Source organism: Panthera onca, chromosome Y (genome assembly GCF_046562875.1).
Source record: "Panthera onca isolate mPanOnc1 chromosome Y, mPanOnc1 haplotype 2, whole genome shotgun sequence".
NCBI classification, from domain to species: Eukaryota; Metazoa; Chordata; class Mammalia; order Carnivora; family Felidae; genus Panthera; species Panthera onca.
In genome coordinates, this window is record NC_138358.1 from 19,980,140 (window position 1) to 20,001,088 (window position 20,949).

General features: G+C 38.0%; 1 protein-coding gene across 1 annotated transcript in view; it reads left to right on the forward strand.

Annotated features, from left to right (window-relative positions):
• LOC145715074 (cullin-4B-like) overlaps nucleotides 1-20,949 on the forward strand; it is a 138,113-nt gene that overhangs the window by 84,839 nt on the left and 32,325 nt on the right. The window contains 2 exon segments of the mRNA XM_081794658.1: nucleotides 18,347-18,452; nucleotides 18,525-18,697. Of these exon segments, the coding sequence (XP_081650784.1) occupies nucleotides 18,347-18,452; nucleotides 18,525-18,697 (279 nt within the window).

The following is a 20,949-nucleotide window of genomic DNA, read 5'->3' on the forward strand; positions in this document are numbered from 1 at the left end:
TAAGTTGACTTATTTTGAGAGAGATGGAGGAGAGAACAAGCAGGGGAGGGGCAGAGGGAGAGGGTGAGGGAGAGGGAGAGGGGGGAAGAGGATCGAAAGTGGGTTCTGTGGTGACAGCAGAGAGCCCAGTGCTGGGCTCACACTGATGTGCCACGGTGATGACTTCAGCATAAACCCGATGCCTAACTGAGCTACCCGGGCCATCCTGAGAAAGCATATTTTCAAAACAGCTCCTCGTTTCATAAGAAAGATTCTTTTTTAGAGAGAGGACAGAGAGGGAGGGAGGGAGGGAGGGAGGGAGGGAGGGAGAGAGAGAGAGAGAGAGAGAGAGAGAGAGAGAGAGAGACAAAGACAGAGACAGAGAAAGAGAAAGAGAAAGAGCAAGAAGGAGAAGGGCAGACAGAGAAGGAGGGAAAGAATCTTAAGCAGGCTCCATGCCCAGCAAAGAGCCTTATGTGGAGATTCATCTCCTAACCAACCTTGTGATCATGACCTGACCCAAAATCAATAGTCGGATTCCTAATTGACTAAGCTACCCAGGTGCACCTCACCCCCTATTAAAAAAGATTCTAGCGTAGACAGCACATACATTCTCTTTAATTGAACAGGGTTAGAATCATAGCAAAATTGAACAGAAGGTACAGGGTCCCTCATTATGAACAACTCCAACCAGAGCAGTACATTTATTACAGTTGTTAGTATTCCATTGATGCATAATTATTTCTGAAATCCCATAGATTATTTTAGTGTTCAAGGTTGGCATTTTATGGGTTTGGACAAGGTATTATGACATGTATTATGTAGACTAGTTTCAAGTCCCTAAAATTCCTCAGTGTTCCACTTGAATTCCACATGTATTTTTACTTTATAATTTTGTGAATACATTATTTTTTTCAGAAGAGTTACATTTTCCCAGTAAAAAAATGTAAATGATGGTTTTGTTCTGTGTTTGTTTTTGTCTTATATAGAAAATTACACACATTTGACTCTTTACTAGGAAAATACCGTTCATCATTGTAGAGCATTTGACACAATATTCTAATGATGTAAAAGAATCAGCTCTTCTTAATTACTTTGGAAGTTCATGTAATCTTAACCAAATTTGTGAACTATATTGGTATCAATAAAACCTTAACATTTTTTTTAAGTTCATCTGAAAGAATATGTATGAGTAGTAAACAGCGAAATTCTAAGAGCAATAGGGAAAGTAGTTCTAGAGCCTATTTTTCATTACCATGATATAAATGATGCCCCTTGGAATATAGTAAATAATATTCATTTTTTCTAGAAATTTCCTATAGAAATATTCATTGCACCATATCACTGTTGACTCCAAGTACCTTTTTTTTTTTTTTCCAAAAATTTCTGAGGATGCCTTTCTCTAACATTTTGATTTGGGTTCCTAAGATTAAATCAAGTTATGATTGAGCTTTTTTTTTTCTTTTAAAACAATGAGAAATTAGAAGCTCTCAATAGGAAGCCATATTTGATAGGAGAAAAGAAGAATAGAGAAAATGAAGTATTTGAAATAAAGATTAATCAAAGAAACAGTTGAATAAAAATGTTGAGAATTGAATATGATTTATACATTGCAAAAGATTTACTCTGGTATTTTAATTTAAAAAAAAGATAAACTAGACCCCATCAAAGTATATTGTCATGAAATCTTAGATAAGAGACACAGAAAAATTTGTAAAGCCTTGAGAGAGTGAGAAACTAAAACTCATAGAATGTATGACTGGAGGCTACAAGGCATCTGATTGCTCAGTAGCAGGAACTTGAATATGATTACATTGTCTTCAGTTCTCTAAGGAAAATGATGTCCAGGTGCAATTTATGTGCTTAAGAAAATAATTATTCGGATATATACATGAAATTGTCCTATATCAGGCACACAAAGTCATAAAAATATAATTTCCATCTATTCTGTCTCTGGGAACTTTAGGAAATGCACTGCATCAAAATGACCGATTATAAGACAGATGTCATAATACGGGAATGGACATCCATCTGTGGAAACACAAAGGGAATCCATAGGGAGCCGGTGTGTTCAGAGGGTGTTGGAAAGATTGCCTTCTAAAAGATTGAATAAACTCAGTTATGGCACTGTAGATAAAATGTAAATAACCTTCTGCATGGTTAGAGCTTTTTAAACACATTTTGCTTAGACTAGATCAAAGAATAAGTCTGTCTTAAGACTTAAATGATGTCTGTATACCTAGAGTATTACCTGTGTGGAATTAGTTACCTTTTATATTTCAGAAGCAAGGATTTAGACTGTGATTATGGAGATGTTCCAGAATTTTAAGATTTCTGACTCTTACTGTTCTCCTGGAGACTGTTATCAAGGAGTAATAATTTTCATTGGAAAGTATTTGCTTCTCTCCCTGTCTTGGTGTAGGGCAGAGGTTGTTGCATATATAAGTCGTCACATTACCTTCTTCAAAGTTTCATCCCAAGATAAGCAAGGGTTGGGAGGAAAGGGAACTAGTGCAGTTTTTGATGGAACTCATAATTAGTATATCCATATCTATGGAAATCTGCATTCAGTATAACCTGAATAATACATGATATTATTAATATATAATAATATGAATGTAGGTGTTAAAAATTGTTTCTACATTCTGGTTTGTTTGAATACATTTGAAAGGAAATAGTACCTTTCTTGAAAGCTTGATGATGTATTGATATATGGAAAAGAAAAACAATATAAAAAAGTATTTAGCAGTAAATGCAAATTATAGTTATAATCAGCTACAATCATGATCCTGATACATAATCACCATATGTTATTTTTTCAGCCATAAATATAATTTACCTGTTTCAATATATATTTACTTAGCTGTATAACTTTGAAATTTCATCATTTTCTTTGAGAGTGGTTTCTAAATTGTGTAAGATTCACATGCCACAAAAGCTGGATCTATTCCTGTTTTGGACCAAAGTCTGAAGAGCATGGAAAAACATTAGAGAGAAAGACATAACTGGAGAATGGGGGATAAAAGGGAATGGAGAAGACTGGGGTAACAAAAAGTAAAGGCCTTTGGGGCTTCTGGGCGGCTCAGTTGGTTAAACGCCTGACTTTGGCTCAGGTCCTGATCTCACAGTTTGTGAGTTCAAACCCCACGTTGGGCTCTGTGGTGACAGCTCAGACAGAGCCTGGAGCCTGCTTCAGATTCTCTGTCTCTGTCTGTGCCCCTCCCCCTCTTGCGCATGCACTTGCTGTCTCTCAAAAATTATAAAACATAAAAAATTGTTTAACATAGAGGGCTTAAAGTTGGAGGAATGGAAATATCTGAATTTGAAGCAGGAAGAAAAGAAAATTGGTGGGGGAAACTGGAGGGAATCAAGATATAATAAATAAGCTGGCCGTTGAAACCAGTTAAAGTTTATAGTCTGACATCTAACTGTAGAGTTAAATGTTGACTATGGGCTTCTCCTTTGTGGCTTTTATTATGTTGAGGTATGTTCCCCCTCAGCCCACTTTGTTAAAAGTTCTATCAGGAATGGATGTTAACTATTTTCAAGTGCTTTTTTTTTTCCCAACTGTTAGAGGTGATCATGTGATTTGCATCTTTGATTCTGTTAATGTGATGTGTGACACTGATCGATTTCCATATGTTGACTCCTCTTTGCAATCCAGGGATGAATCCCATTTTATCATGGGAAATCTTTTTAAGAAGCTGTTAAAAATTCAGTTACCTGGTATTTAGCTGAGAAATTTTGCACACATATTCAAGGGCTATTGGCCTGTAACTTTCTTGTTATTATAAAGGTAAGAACGTTGGCCTAGTGAAATGAGTTTGGTAATGTTTCCTCACCTTCAGTTCTTTTGAGAAGATGAGAGTTTGAGTTTGAGAAGTTTGAGAATAATTGGCACTAATTCTTTGGATAGTTTTCCTCTTGTGAAGTCGTTAGGTTTTGGATTTTCTTGGTAGATAGGTTTTTGGTTAGCTATTCAATGTCCTTACCACTAGTTCGGTCTGTTCAAGTTTTTGTTGCTTTATGTTTCTTTGGTGGTAAGCTGTATATTTCTAGAAATTCAGTTAATTCTTACAGGTCGTCCAATGTCTTGGTGTATGATTGTTCGTAGATGTCTCTGTGATTCTTTGTATTTCTGTGGTATCTGTTGCAATGTCTTCTCTATAATTTTGTGTTCTCTCTCTTTCTTTGTTAGTGTATAAGAGGTTTGTCAGTTTTATTTTTTCAAAGGACCAACTTTTTGTTTTGCTAATGTTACTTAATTTTTTTTTTCATTCTCTTTCACGTATTTCTGCTCTGATATCCATTATATCCTGCTAACTTGGTCTTAGTTTTGGTTTTTCTGCTTTCTTCCAGTGTAATATTAGGTTAACTTGAGATACTACTTAATGTAGACATTTATTGCCATTAAGTTCCCTCTAACTTCTGTTTTAGGTACAGCCCTTTTAGTTTTGTTACATTTGTTTCCACTATCATTTGTCTCGAGTAATTTAAAAATGTCTCTCTCCTTTTTAGTTTTTAATCCATTAGTTAGTCAGGGTTGTGTCATTCAATTCCCATGTATTTGTGAATTTTTCTTTTGCCACTGATTTCTAATTTGATACCATTGTGGTCAGAAAAGAGACTTGGTGTAATTTGTGTCTTTTTGCAGTTTTAGAATTATTTTTATGGCATGCATGATCTGTCCTAGAAAAGATTCTTTGTATGCTTAACTCAGTAGTTTCGTTTGTTTTGTTTTTTGTTTTGTTTTGTTTTGTTTTTCAAATCTGTCTCCTAATTGATTTTCTGTCTGGATGAACTCTCTGTTTTGAAAACAGTGTATGAAAAGAAAGTTCTTAACTATTACTGTGTTGTACTTATTTCTCCTTTTAGTTCTGTCACTGTTTGCTTAATAGACTTAGATGCTCCAATGTTGACTGCATATATATATTTTAAACTGTTACATTCTTGATTGATTGGCCCATCGTTGTATAACATTTTGTCTCTCTGTCCATTTTTGGCCTAACGTGTATTTTGTCTAAAATAAATAGAGCTACCCTGCTTTCTTTTGGTCACCATTTGCTTGAAATATCTTTTTATGTCTTTTATCTCTCATTCTGTATATGCTGTGAAAGCTAAAATGTATTTTGGTATCCAGCATATCATTGGATCTTATTTTTTCGCCTCTCTGTTATTATTGATTATACATTATATTGATTATATTGTTTATATATTGATTATAATTATCGCTTGTTTGGAGACTTAGTTTTTTAAGTAAGTGTAAAGTAATTAGTGATTGATAAGGACTTAGTATTGCCATTTCATTGTTTTCCAAATGTTTTACAGATCTTTCCTTCTTGCATGCCCTTTGTGTTTGACAAATTCTTTTAGTGGTGCTTTCATTCCTTATCCTAATGCCTTATCTATCTGCTACATGTTTTTCCTTGGTGGTCACCATGTGGTGTTTACCATTGTGTATTAAACTGATAACATATTGATAACATATTGATAGTAATTTTTTTTGTTTTTTTTATTTTTTTTCAACGTTTTTTATTTATTTTTGGGACAGAGAGAGACAGAGCATGAACAGGGGAGGGTCAGAGAGAGAGGGAGACACAGAATCGGAAACAGGCTCCAGGCTCCGAGCCATCAACCCAGAGCCTGACGCGGGGCTCGAACTCACGGACCGCGAGATCGTGACCTGGCTGAAGTCGGACGCTTAACCGACTGCGCCACCCAGGCGCCCCAATAACATATTGATAGTAATTTTATACTTTTAGCTCTCTCCCCTCACATTTGGATTATTAATAGTTACAATTTACATGTGTATTCAATAACAAATTAATACATCTTGATTATTTTTAATATTCATGTTTGTGAACTTTATTTTAGAATGCTGAATTAAGCACTGTCATTACAATATTAGAGGATTTTCTTTGGTAAAGTATTTTCAATTACCAGGACATATCGTAAATTCTTATGTTTTCATGATATTAATTGGCATGTTTTATTTGGGATTGAAGAACACCATTTAGAATTTCATATAACGTAGATCCAGTGGTGATGAACCACTTCTGCTTTTGTTCAGGAAGATCTTTATGTCCTCCTTATTAAAAGGAATAACTTTGCTACTAATAGCATTTTGGTTGAAAGTTTATTTCACTACTTTGTGTATATCATGCCACTCTCTCCTGGCTTTCAAAATCTTGGTGAGAATTCTCGTATTCTTTTTTGGGCTCATTTAGATATTATGAGTTATTTTTCTCTTGTTGGTTTCAAAACTCTCTTTATTTTTGAAATTTGATAATGTAACTACAATGAATCTTACTATAGTCCTGAAAAGGTTCAACCTATTTGGGATTCTTTGGGTCTGGATGTACATATCTCTTGCACAGTGTAGGAAGTTTTCAGCTCGTATTCCTTAAATATACTTTCTGTCCCAGTGTCTCTCTCCTCTCTTTCTGGGATTCCTATAATCCTAGATCATTGATTCTCTATTCTGTGTGATGAGATGGCTGTTGAAGCTCTAATCTGAATAATTCAATCAGTCATTGTGTTATGCCACTGGAGAATTTGTTTTTTCTCTTTAATGGTTTCTGTATTTTTGTTGAACATACGTGTTTCATGTATTGTTTTCTTAATTTTCTTTTGTTGTCTTTCAGGATGTTTTTGTAGTTCAGTGAACTTCTCTAATAGTTCAGGATTATTCTGAATTCTTTGTCTTAGAGTTCATTTCTTTCACATCAGTTATTGGAGCTTTGTTTAGTAGCTTTTCATGGTGTAATGTTCACTGTATTAGTCACAATTCTTGATTCCTTGAATTACTACCTACACATTAGACTAAGCAGTTTCCTCTTACAGACTCCACTGGTTTGTTTTGGCATGGGGAGACCCTCACCAGGCAGCTCAGCTAGGTGTACTGAAAACTTCAGCTGTTAGCATATATGGGCAAAAAGGCTCAGTGTTGGGAAATTAGTAGGACACGGACCGTGCTCTGAGAATGGTGTGTACCATGGAAAACATTACGAGATCATAGAGTATTTTTTCTTTTTTTAATTAAAATTTTTTTAATTATTTTTTTTTAATTTTTAAATTTTATTTAAATCTAAGTAGGTTAACCTATAATGTAATAATGATTTCAGGAGTAGAATTTAGTGATCCATCAATTAATATTAATGTAAATGCCCATCCCAACAAGTGTGCTCCTCATTTCCCATCACCCACTTAGATAATTCCCCCAAACAACACCCCTGCAGCAACCCTCAGTTTTGTTCTCTGTATCTGAGAGTCTCTTACGGTTTTCCTCCGTGTTTTTATCTTATTTTTCTTTTTCCTTCTCTATGTTTCCTTGTTTTGTTTCACATGTAAGTGAAATCATACAGTATTTATCTTTCTCTGACTGACTTATTTAGCTTAACATAATACACACCAGTTGCATCCCAGTTGTGGCAAATGGCAAGACTTCATTCTTTTTTCTGCATCACAAAGGAGTGTTCCATTGTGTGTGTGTGTGTGTGCGCGCGCGCACGCGCGCGCGCGTGTGTGTGTGTGTATACATATGTATACATATATACAACGTCTGTTTTAATGTTAATGTCACTTGATGGACATTTGGGCTCCTTCCATAATTTGGCTATTGTTGATAGCACTTGTCATAAACATTGTGGCTCACATGCTCCTTGAGATCAGCATTTTTGTATCCTTTGGATAAATACCCAGTAGTGAAGTTGCTGGGTTGTAGGGTAATTCTATTTTTATTTATTTGAGGAACCTCCATACTGTTTTACACAGTGGCTACATCAGTTTGTATTCCCACCATCAGTGCAAAAAGGTTCCCCTTTCTCTGCATCCTCACCTACATCTGTTGTTTCCTGAGTTGTTCATTTTAGCCATTCTGATAGGTGAGATGGTATCTCAGTGTGGTTTTGATTTGTATTTCCCTGATGATGCATATTGTGGAATGTTTTTTCATGTGTGTGTTATCCATCTGGGTGTTTTCTTTAAAAAAGTGTCCATTCATGTCTTTTGTCCATTTCTTTATTGGATTATGTGTTTTTTGGGGGTTGAGTTTGATAATTTCTTTATGGATTTTGGATACTGTCTCTTTATCTGATACGTCATCTGCACCTATCCCCCAATTCTGTTGGTTGCCTCTTTTAAAACTGATTATTTATGTATCTTGAGAGAGGGCGGAGAGAGAAAGAGCAGAGAAGGGGCAGAGAAAGAGAGGAGAGGGTCCCAAGCCGGCTCCATGCTGTCAGCACAGAGCCCAATTTGGGGCTTGATCTCACAAACCAATTGCAAGATCATGACCTGTGCTGAAACCAGGAGGAGGATGCTTAACCATCTGAGCCACCCAGGTGTTCACCCTGCCATTAGTTGCCTTTTAATTTTGTTGATTGTTTACTTTGCTGCGCAGAAGGCTTTTATCTTGATGAGGTCCCAGTAGTTCATTTTTGCTTTTATTTCCCTTGCCTCTGGCGATGACCAGTAAGAAGTTTCTGCAGCCAAACAAAAAGGGGTTGTTTCCTATTTTCTCCTCTAGGATTTTGAGGGTCTCCTGTCTTACATTTAGGTGTTTCATCCAGTTTGAATTCATTTTTGTGTGTGGTATGAGAACATGGTGTAGGCTCATTGTTCTACATGTCACTGTCCAGTTTTCCAGTCACCATTTGCTTAAGGCACTGTCTTTTTACTTCGGATATTCTCTCCTGCTGTTCCAAAGATCAGTTGGCCATAACATTTGTAGGTTGATTTATGGGTTCTCTATTTTTTTTAAGTATGAAATGTATTGTCAGATTGGTTTCCATACAACACCCGGTGTTCATCCCAACAGGTGTACTCCTCAATACCCATCACCTACCCTTCCCTCCCTCCCATCCCCCATCAACCATCAGTTTGTTCGCAGTTGTTAAGAGTCTCTTATGGTTTGGCTCCCTCTCTCTCTCTACTTTTTTTTTCCTTCCCTCCCCCATGGTCTTCTGTAAGTTTCTCAGGATCCACATAAGAGTGGAAACATATGGTATCTGTCTTTCTCCGTATGGCTTATTTCACTTACCATGACACTCTTCAGTTCCATCCATGTTGCTACAAAAGGCCGTATTTCATTCTTTCTCATTGCCATGTAGTATTCCATTGTGTATATAAACCACATCTTCTTTATCCATTCATAAGTTGATGGACGTTTAGGCTCTTTCCATAATTTGACTATTGTTGAAAGTGCTACTATAAACATTGGGGTACAATTGCCCCTATGCATCAGCACTCCTGTATCCCTTGGGTAAATTCCTAGCAGTGCTATTGCTGGGTCATGGGGTAGATCTATTTTTTCATTTTGTGAGGAACCTCCACACTGTTTTCCAGAGTGGCTGCCACCAGTTTGTAGCCAACAGCGCAAGGGGGTTCCCGTTTTTCCACATCCTCTCCAGCATCTATAGTATCCTGATGTGTTCATTTTGGCCAGTCTGACTGGCATGAGGTGGTATCTCAGTGTAGTTTTGATTTGTATTTCCTTGATGAGGAGCAACGTTGAGCATCTTTTCATGTGCCTGTTGGCCATCTGGATGTCTTCTTTAGAGAGGTGTCTTACTGATGTTTTCTTCCCATTTCTTCGCTGTATTATTTGCTTTTTGGGTGTGGAGTTTGGGGAGTTCTTTATAGATTTTGGATACTGACCCTTTGTCCGATATATCATTTGCCAATAATCTTTTCCCATTCCGTTGGTTGCCTTTTAGTTTTGTTGATTGTTTCCTTTGCTGTGCAGAAGCTTTTTATCTTCATGAGGTCCCAGTAGTTCATTTTTGCTTTTAATTCCCTTGCCTTTGGGGGTGTGTCAAGTAAGAAATTGCTGGGGCTGAGGTCAGAGAGGTTGTTTTTTTTTTTTTTTTCCTGCTTTCTTCTCCAGGATTTTGATGGTTTCCTGTCTCACATTCAGGTCCTTTATCCATTTTGAGTTTATTTTGGTGAGTGGAGTAAGAAACAGGTCTAGTTTCATTCTCCTGCGTGTTGCTGTCCAGTTCTCCCAGCAGCATTTGTTAAAGAGACTGTCTTTTTTTCCATTGGATCTTCTTTCCTGCTTCGTCAAAGATTAGTTGGCCATACTTTTGTGAGTCCAATTCTGAAATCTACATCCTATTCCATTAGTCCATGTGTCTGCTTTTGTGCCACTACCATACTGTCTTGATGATTATAGCCTTGTAGCAGAGGCTAAAGTCTGGGATTGTGATGCCTCCCACTTTGGTCTTCTTATTCAGTATTACTTTGGCTATTTGGGGTCATCTGTGGTTCCATACATTTTTAGGATCCTTTGTTCTAGCTTTGAGAAGAATGCTGGGGCAATTTTGATTGGGATTGCATTGAATGTGTAGATTGCTTTGGGTAGTATTGACATTTTGACAGTATTTATTATTCCAATCCATGAGCACGGAATGTTTTTCCATTTCTTTGTATCTTCTTCAATTTCCTTCATAAGCTTTCTGTAGTTTTCAGCATACAGATCTTTTACATCTTTGGTTAGGTTTATTCCTAGGTATTTTATGCTTCTTCGTGCAATTGTGAATGGGATCAGTTTCTTTATTTGTCGTTCTGTTGCTTCATTACTAGTGTATTAGAATGCAACTGATTTCTGCACGTTAATTATGTATCCTGCAGCTTTGCTGAATTCATGTATCAGTTATAATAGACTTTTGATGGAGTCTCTCGGGTTTTCCATGTAGAATATCATGCCATCTGCAAAAAGTGAAAGCTTGACTTCATCTTTGCCAATTTTGATGCCTTTGATTTCCTTTTGTTGTCGGATTGCTGATGCTACAGCTTCCAACACTATGTTGAACAACAGCGGTGAGAGTGAACATCTGTGTTCCTGTTCCCAGGGGGGAGAGCTCTCAGTGTTTCCCCACTGAGAATGATATTAGCTGAGGGCTTTTCATAAATGGTTTTTATGAAGTTTAAGTATGTTCCTTCTATCCCAACTTTTCCGATGGTTTGTATTAAGAAAGGATGCTGAATTTTGTCAAATGCTTTTTCTGCATCGATTGACAGGATCATATGGTTCTCCCCTCCCCTCCCCTCCCCTCCCCTCCCCTCCCCTCTTTTCTTTTCTTTTTTCTTCCCTTTCCCTTTCCCTTTCCCTTTCCTTTTCCCTTTCCCTTTCTCCCTTTCCCTTTCCCTTTCTCCCTTTCCCTTTCTCCCTTTCCCTTTTCCCTTTCCTTTTCCCTTTCCCTTTCTCCCTTTCCCTTTCCCTTTCTCCCTTTCCCCTCTCCCTTTCCCTTTCTCCCTTTCCCTTTCTCTCTTTCCCTTTTCCCTTTCCCTTTCCTTTCCCTTTCCCTTTTTCCCTTTCCCTTTCCCCCTTTCCCTTTTTTCCCTTTCCCTTTTTCCCTTTCCCTTTCCCTCTCCCTCTCCCTCTCCCTTTTTCCCTCTCCCTCTCCCTTTTTCCCTCTCCCTCTCCCTTTTTCCCTCTCCCTCTCCCTTTTTCCCTCTCCCTCTCCCTCTCCCTTTTTCCCTCTCCCTTTTTCCCTCTCCCTCTCCCTTTTTCCCCTCTCCCTCTCCCTCTCCCTTTTTCCCTCTCCCTCTCCCTTTTTCCCTCTCCCTCTCCCTTTTTCCCTCTCCCTCTCCCTTTTTCCCTCTCCCTCTCCCTTTTTCCCTCTCCGTCTCCCTTTTTCCCTCTCCGTCTCTCCCTCTCCCTCTCTCCCTCTCCCTCTCCCTCTCCCTTTTTCCCTCTCCCTCTCCCTCTCCCTCTCCCTCTCCCTCTGCCTCTCCCTCTCCCTTTTTCCCTCTCCCTCTCCCTCTCCCTTTTTCCCTCTCCCTCTCCCTTTTTCCCTCTCCCTCTCCCTCTCCCCCTCTCCCTCTGCCTCTCCCTCTCCCTGTCCCTCTCCCTCTCTCCCTCTCCCTCTCTCCCTCTCCCTCTCTCCCTCTCCCTCTCCCTCTCCCTCTCTCCCTCTCCCTCTCCCTCTCCTTCTCCCTCTCCCTCTCCCCCCTCTCCCTCTCCCTCTCTCCCTCTTCCTCTCTCCCTCTCCCCCTCTCCCTCTCCCGCTCCCCCTCCCCCTCCCATGTATCACATTGATTGACTTGAGAACGTTGAACCAGCCCTGCAGCCCAGGAATGAATCCCACTTGATCATGGTGAATAATCCTTTTAAATGCTGTTGAATTCAATGTGCTGGTATCTTGTTGAATAATCCCTTTAAATGCTGTTGAATTCGAATTGCTGGTATCCATAGTCATCAGGGATATTGGCCTAGTGTTCTCTTTTTTTGCTTGGTCTCTGTCTGGTTTAGGAAACAAAGTAATGCTGGCTTCCTAGAATAAGTCTGGAAGTTTTCCTTCCCTTTCTATTTTTTGGAAAAGCTTGAGAAGGATAGGTATTTTCTCTGCCTTAAATGTCTGGTAGAGTTCCCCAGGGAAGCCATCTGGTCCAGAACTCTTACGTGTTGGGAGATTTTTGATGACTGATTCAATTTCTTCACTGTTTATTGGTCTGTTTCTGTTTCTTCCTGTTTGAGTTTTGGAAGCGTATGGGTGCTTAGGAATTTGTCCATTTCTTCCAGGTTGTTCAGTTTGTTGGCATATAATTTGTCATAGTATTCCCTGATAATTGCTTGTATTTCTGAGGGATTGGTTGTAATAATTCCATTGTCATGCATGATTTTATCTATTTGGGTCATCTCCCTTTTCTTTTTGAGAAGCCTGGCTAGAGGTTTATCAATTTTATTTTTTCAAAAACCAACTCTTGGTTGCCTTGATCGGCTCTACAGTGTTTTGAGATTCTATATTATTTATTTCTGCTCTGGTCTTTATTATTTCTCTTCTCCTGCTGGGTTTGGGGTGACTTTGCTGTTCTGCTTCTAGTTCCTTTAGGTGTGCTGTTAGATTATGTATTTGGGATTTTCTTGTTTCTTGACATAGGCCTGGATTGCAATGTATTTTCCTCTCAGGACTGCCTTTGCTGCGTCCCAAAGCGCTTGGATTGTTGTATTTTCATTTTCATTTGTTTCCATATATTTTTCAGTTCCTTCTCTAATTGCCTGGTTGACCCATTCATTCTTTACTAGGGTGTTCCTTAACCTCCATGCTTTTGGTGGTTTTCCAGACTTTTTCCTGTGGTTGATGTCAAGTTTCATAGCCTGTGGTCTGAAAGTGTGCTTGGTATGATCTCAATTCTTTTATACTTATGAAGGGCTGTTTTGTGACCCAGTATGTGCTCTATCTTGGAGAATGTTCCATGTGCACTCGAGAAGAAAGTATATTCTGTTGGTTTGGAATGCAGAGTTCTAACTATATCTGTCAAGGACCCTTCTTTCTTTATTGATCCTGTGTCTAGATGATCTATCCATTGTTGTAAGTGGAGTATTAAAGCCCCCTGCCATTACCGCATTCTTATCAATAAGGTTGCTTATGTTTGTGATTCGTTGTTTTACATGTTTGGGGGCTCCAGAATTTGGTGCATAGACATTTATAATTGTTAGCTCTTCCTGATGGATAGACCCTATAATTATTATATAATGCCCTTCTTCATCTCTCGTTACAACCTTTCATTTAAAGTCTAGTTTGTCTGATATAAGTGTGGCTACTCCACCTTTCTTTTGACTTCTGGTACTAGGCTAGTTCTCCATCTTTCAGTCTCATTTCAATCTGAAGGTGTCCTCAGGCCTAAAATGAGTCTCTTGTAGACAGCAAATAGATGGGTCTTTTTTTTTTTTATCCATTCTGATACCCTATGACTTTTGTGTGGAGCATTTAGTCCATTTACATTCAGTGTTACTATAGAAAGATAGGGGTTTAGAGTCATTGTGATGTCTGTAGTCTCATGCTTGTAGTGATGTCTCTGGTACTTTGTGGTCGTTGCAACATTTCACTTACAGAATCCCCCTTAGGCTCTCTTGTAGGGCTGGTTTAGTGGTGATGAATTCGTTCAGTTTTTGTTTGTTTGGGAAAGCCTTTCTCTCTCCTTCTATTCTGAATGACAGACTTGCTTGATAACGGATTCTCGAGGGCATATTTTGTCTCTGCATCACATTGCAGATTTCCTGTCATTCCTTTCTGACCTTCCAAGTTTCAGTAGCTAAGTCTGCTACTAGTCTTATGGGTCTCCCTTTATATGTTAGAGAGAGTTTATCCCTAGCTGCACTCAGAATTTTCTGTTTACCCTTGCATTTGCCAGTTTCGCTATGGTAGGTTGTGCAAAAGATCGATTCAAGCTACATCTGGAGAGAGTTCTCTGTGCCTCTTGGATTTCAGTGCCTTTTTCTTTCCCCAGATAAGGGAAGTTCTCAGCTGTGATTTGTGCAAGTACATCTTCAGCCTCTTTCCTCTCTCTTCCTCTTCTGGAATTCCTATTATATGGATATTGGTACGTTTGATAGCATCACTTAGTTCTCTAAGTCTCCCCTCATACTCCTGGGTTTTTTTCTCTCTCTTTTTCTCAGCTTCCTCTTTTTCCATAATTTTATCTTCTAATGCACCTATTCTCCCCTCTGCCTCTTCAATCCGAGCTGTGGTCGCCTCCATTGTATTTTGCACCTCATTTAGAGCATTTTTTAGCTCCTCCTGACTATTTCTTAGTCCCTTGATCTCTGTAGCAATAGATTCTCTGCTGTCGTCTATGCTGTTTTCAAGCCCAGTGATTAATTTTATGACTATTACTCTAAATTCTTGTTCACTTATATAGCTTAAATTGGTTTTGATAAATTCGTTAGCTGTCGTTACTTCCTGGAGTCCTTTGAAGAGAGTTCTTCCGTTTTGTCATTTTGGATAGTCCCGGGACTGGCACAGAACTGCAGGGCACTTCCCCTGTGTGCTGTGTGGAGTAACTTGTGTTGGTGGGCGGGGCCGCAGTCAGACCGGATGTCTGACCTCAGCCCACCGCCAGGGGCCACAGTCAGACTGGTGTGTACCTTATCTTCCCCTCTCCCAGGGGCAGGACTCACTGTGGAGTGGAGTGGCCCCTGTCGGGGCTACTTGCACACGCCAGGTTTGTGGTGCTGCTTCAGTGGGATCTGGTGTATTAGCCGGGGTGGATCCGCAAGGTGCATGGGGCAGGAGGGGCAGGCTTAGCTCGCTTTGCTGTCAGTGGTCTCCTGCGGGAGGGGCCTTGCAGCACTGGGAGGGAGGCAGGCAGGCAGACCCGTTGGAGGGATGGATCCACCAAAGCACAGTGTTGGGCATTTGCCAGGTGCAAGCAAGTTCGGTGACAGGAACTGGGTTCCCTTTGGGATTTCAGCTCGGGGGGGGGGGGGGAGAGGCAGATGGCGCTTGCCAGCACCCTTTGTTCCCAGGCCGAGCTGAGCTCTGTCTTCCGGGGCTCAACAACTCTCCCTCCCAGTGTCCTCTCACCCTCCCTGCTCTCCGAGAGCAGAGCTGTTGACTTTTAACATTCCAGATGTTAAGTGCCACTGGCTGTCAGAACTCACGTAGTCCAGCCCCTCCGCTTTTGTAATCCAGACTCGTGGATTCACCTTGCCAGGCGGGCTGCCCTCCACTGCCCTGGCTCCTTCCCACCAGTCCGTGTAGCGCGCACCTCCTCTCTGCCCTTCCTACCCTTTTCCGTGGGCCTCTTGTCTACACTTGGCTCTAGAGAGTCCATTCTGCTAGACTTCTGGTGGTTTTCTGGGTTATTTTAGCAGATGTGGGTGGAGTCTAAGTGATCAGCAGGTCGAGGTAAGCCCAGTGTCCTCCTACATCACCATCTTCCAGTTCTTCCATCTGGGCTCTCTGTTTTGTTCCATTGATCTGTGTGTCTGGTTTTGTGCCAGGACCATACTATCTTGACAATTACAACTTTGTAATAAAGCTTGATGTCCAGAATTGTGATGCCTCCAGCTTTAGCTTTATTTTTTTTACATTACTTTGGCTGTTTGAAGTCTTTCCTGGTTCCAGACAAATTTTAGAATTGTTTGTTATAGCTCTGTGAAGTGTGCTGATACTACTTCAATAGGGACTTCTATGAATATGTAGATTGCTTTGGATAGAATTGATGTTTTAATAGCATTTTTTCTTCCAATCCATGAGCATGGAACCCTTTTCCATTTCTTTGTGTCTTCTTTAATTTCTTTCATAAAGTTTCTATAGTTTTAAAGATTCAGATCTTGTACCTCTTCAGTTAATTTTATTCCTAGGTATTTTATGGTTTTTAGTGCAATTATAAATGGCATTCCTTTATTTTTCTTTCTGCTGCTTCATTATCGGTGTGTGGTAATGCCATTGATTTCTGTCCATTGATTTTATATCTTACAGCTTTGCTGAATTCATGTATCATTTCTAACAGTTTTTTGGTGGAGTCTTTTGGATTTTTCCATGTAGAGTAGACGAGTGAAGGTTTGAGTTCTTCCTTGCTGATTTTGATGCTTTTTATTTCTTTCTGTTGTCTGATTGATGAGGCTAGGACTTCCAACCCAGTGTTGAACAGCAGTAGTGAGACTGGACATTCTTGTCATGGTCTTGACTGTAGGGGAAAAGGTCTCGTTTTCCCCATTGAGGATATTAGTCTTTTATGATGTTGATATGTGTTCCTTTTATTTTTACTTTCTTAAGAGTTTTTTTTTTTTTTGTCAAAAAAGGGTGCTGTATTTTGTCAGATGCTTTTTCTGCACCTACTTAAAGGATCATGTTGTTCCTGTCATTCCTTTTATTAGTATGTTTTATCACGTTGCTTGATTTGTGAGTATGGAACCAATCCTGCAGCCCAGGAATAAATTCACTTGCTAGTGGTGAATAATTTTTTAAATCTGTTGTTGGATTTGGTTTTCTAGTATCTTGGGAATTTTTGCATTTATATTTACCAGGGAAATTGGTCTGTAGTTCTCCCTTTCCATGGGATGGTGTTTGTTTTTCTGTATCTTATTTCACTTACAGTTACGCTGTCAAGATCCATCTTTGTTGTCAGAAATGGCGTAATTCTCTCTTTTTTATTGATAAATAATATTCCATTGTTTCTGTATTATTATTTTTTTAAACTCTATTTATATATCTCTATACTGATCTTAACCTGTGTGTCTGTCATACCTATCTTACCTGTCTGTGTAAGCTAATCTATCACATTTTCTCTATACATTTTTCTGTTCATTGACACTTAAGTTGTTTCCATGTCATGGCTACTGTAAACAGTCCTGCAAAACAGCAGGTGCACATATTTCTCTGAGGTAGTGATTTTATTTTTTTCTTTCAACTATATCCTTAGAAGTAAAATTGCTGAATTGCATGTTAGTTCCATTTTTAATTTTATGAGGAACTTCCCTTTTGGATTTTCTATTTCCCTAACTAATGATGTTTTATACAGTTTTCATGTAGTTGGTCATTCACATAGCTTCTTTGGAAGAATGACTATCCAGGCCCTATGCCTATTTTCATTTGGATTTATTTTGGATTTTTTTTTCCTGTTGAGTAGTTATGAGTACTGTATGTATTTGTATATTACTCCTTATTAGATAGATGGGTTTGCAAGTATTTCCTGCCATTCTATAGGTTACCTTTTATTTTCTTGAAATGAAGAATGAATGAATTTATTTACTTTCCTGCACAAAAACTTCCATTATGATCTGGTCTATGATATGTTTGTTTTTTGTTTATTTATTTCTGAAATTTATTTTAATTCAAGTTAGTTAAAATAGCATAGTATTGGTTTCAGGAGTAGAATTCAGTGAATGATCACTTACGTATAACACCCATAGCTCACCCTGACAGTTGCCACCTTTAATGCCCATCCATCATCTAGTTAGCCCATGCCCCCACCCTACTGCCCCCAACAAACAAACCCTCAGTTTGTTCTGTGTATTTAAGAGAACTGTATTTACGGTTTGTCTCCCTGTCTGTTTTGATCTTATTTTTCCTTCCCTTCCTCTGTGTTCATCCTTTGGGTTCGTAAACGCCAAATCATATATTTTGGTATCATATCCAAAAAGTTGTTGTCAAGACCAGTGTCATGGAGTTTTCCCCTTATGCTTGAAACTTCAGATTTCACCTTTAACATTTAATTAATTTAAAGTTAATATTTGGAATGGTCTCAAATAGGAGAACAATTTTGTAATCTTTATTGTTACTGTCAGTGAATAGTGACTGAAAGAAGCATCTGGGAAATTGTTTACCCACTTTTAGTACCTTGATTATGAGTGGTGATAACACAAATATTTTTTCTGGGTTTTAAATATCTAATGTATTGTTAGTTCTAAAGTGGAAAGTATGTTTATTTATTGTGGAAACAGCCAATGCTGTTTTTTTCTGTTAATGTCTGCCACTTTTAGCTCTATTTTGACCTCAACAGGACTCAAGTTTCAATTACTATTAATATTTTAATATAATAAATAGCGAGGATTTTAGGTAGCTAAAATCATACCTACATCATCATTAAATTGGTATTTTTCTATAAGAAATTAATAGAATGTTGCTTTTAACAGGGCAAAAAAGAACTCCAGGTAACCCTTTTCCAAACATTGGTGCTGTTGATGTTTAATGAAGGAAATCGGTTCAGCTTAGAAGAAATTAAGGTGGCTACTGGAGTAGGTAAGTATTGATTGTAATTGTTTAACTCTGTGCTGTAATAAAAATGCTAAACATTTTTTTTTTCTCATTCAGAGGATAGAGAACTTAGAAGAACTCTACAATCATTAGCTTGTGGCAGAGCTAGAGTTCTTATCAAAAGTCCCAAGGGCAGAGATGTGGAAGATGGTGATGTATTTTTTTGTAATGAGGAATTCAAACACAAACTCTTCAAGATAAAGATCAGTGAAATCCAGATGAAAGAAACGGTACTTTTTTTCTCACTTTAATGTCACTTTAATTTTCTGATGCCTTTTAAGAAGTCTTTTTTTTTTTTTTTTTTTTTTTTTTTTTGGTTCAGTAGTTAGAATAATATGTTTTTTGTGTTTTGGTAAAAAACATAAAATTTTACCATCATGAGCATTTTGAAGTGTATGGTTCAGTAATGTTAAATATATCTACACTGTGTGCAACAGATATGCAGAACTTTTTCATTTCAAAAAATAGAAAATTTGTTTTAACAAGACTCTGTTTTCTTCATACCCCAGCCTTGGTAAATAACATTTTTATTTTATTTTAGTTGAATATGACTAATTTTGGTACTTTATATAAGAAGAGCCATAAGTATTTCAAGTATGTGTCTTTTTGTGACTGGCGTAATTCACTTAGCATAATGTCCTCAAATTTCATTAAAATACGTAGCTACAGAGCAAGTAAAAGGATTTTTTTTCATTTACAGCTGAATATTCCATTACATGAATATGTCACATTTTGTTTATCCATTCATTCACTGATGATCATTGGGTTGCTTCCACCTCTTGGCTGTTGTGAATAATGATGCTGTGAATATGAGTGTACATGCCTGTACAGAGATACAAGTATCTCTGAGGCTCCGCTCTTAATTGTTTGGACATTTGGCCAGAAGTGGGTGTGCTGGATCATAGAGTCATTTTATTTTAATTTTCTTTTGGGGAACCAGTATACTGTATTCCATAGAATTTTCTAAGTTTTACAGTCCACCACCAGTGCAGAAGAATACCAGTTTCTCCACATATTTGGCAAAAGTTATTTTCTCTCTTGATATTATTATTATTGTTAGTAGTAGTAGCAGTCGTCGTCTTAGTATTAGTATTAGTATTTATATTTTTATAGTAGATATTCTGCTAGGACAAAAAAGTGATATTATCATTTTGATTTGCATTCTATGAGAATTTATAAGTTTGAACAACTATTTATGTGCATTATGGCCGTTCGTATATCAATATTGGAAAAAATGTGTATTCAAGCACTTTGCCTTTTTTTTTAATTTGAGTTATTTAATATTTTTGTTGTTTAATTTTGGGAATTATTTATACCTCTGAGATATTAATGACTTATATGTATATGATTTACAAATATTTTCTCATTCTGTAGCATGCTTTTCAACTCTTGATTTTATCCCGTGATGCACAAAAAAGTTTAATGTAGTAACATTTGTCTGTTTTGCTTTTACCCGTGCTTTTTGTCAAATCCAGTCTCTTGAAGCTTTTTTCCTGTTTCCTTTGAGGAGTTTCTGTTTGTGTATTTGTCTTCTTTGTTTTGTTTTGTTTTCTGGTTTTAATTAAATTTAATTTTTGTGTGAGTTAAATGTCCACTTTCATTCTTTTGCATGTGAATATCTATTGAACCATTTTTTATTAAATTTTAACTTTTAATCCCGTTGTAGCTGACATACGTTAGAATATTAGTTTCACGTAGACGGTATAGTAAGTCAGCCCTTCCACACAACACCCAGTGCTCTTCCAGATGCCCTCCTTAATTCCCAACACCTATATATCCGATTCCCACAGGCACCCACCCGTCCTCTGGAAACCATCAGTGTGTTCTCTAGAGTTAAGAGTCTGTTTCTTGCTTTTTTTCTTTAACTTGTTTGTTTTATTTCTCAAATTTCACAAATGAGTGAAATCATACAGGATTTGTCTAGCTCCATCCATGTTGCAAATGGCAAGATTTTATTCTTTTTTAGGATTTCTGGTTGTGTGCGTGTATCACATCTTCTTTATGCTTCCCTGGACACTTGGGTGACTTCCTTAATTTGGCTTTTGCAAATAATGCTTCAAAAAACAGGGCTGCACGTATCCCTTTGAGCTAGTGTTTTGGCATTTTGGGGTAAGTACCAAATTGGTGCATTATAGGGTAGTTCTACTTTTGACTTTCTGAGGTATCTCCTTACTGTGTTCCAAAGTAGCTACACCAGTGTAAGAGAATTCCCCTTTCTCTGCATCTTTATCAGCACCTGCTTTTTCTTCTGTTGTTGTTTTTTTTTTTTTTATTTTAGCCATTGACTGTTTTGAGGTGATATATCATTGTAGTTTCGATTTGTATTTCTCTTGATGATCTATGATACTGAGCATCTTTTCACGTGTCTGTTGGCCATATGGATGTCCTCTTAGGAGAAATATCTGTCCAAGGTTTCTGCCTATTTTTAAATTGGATTATTTTCTGGATGCTGAGTTGTATCAGTTCTTTACATGTTGTGAAT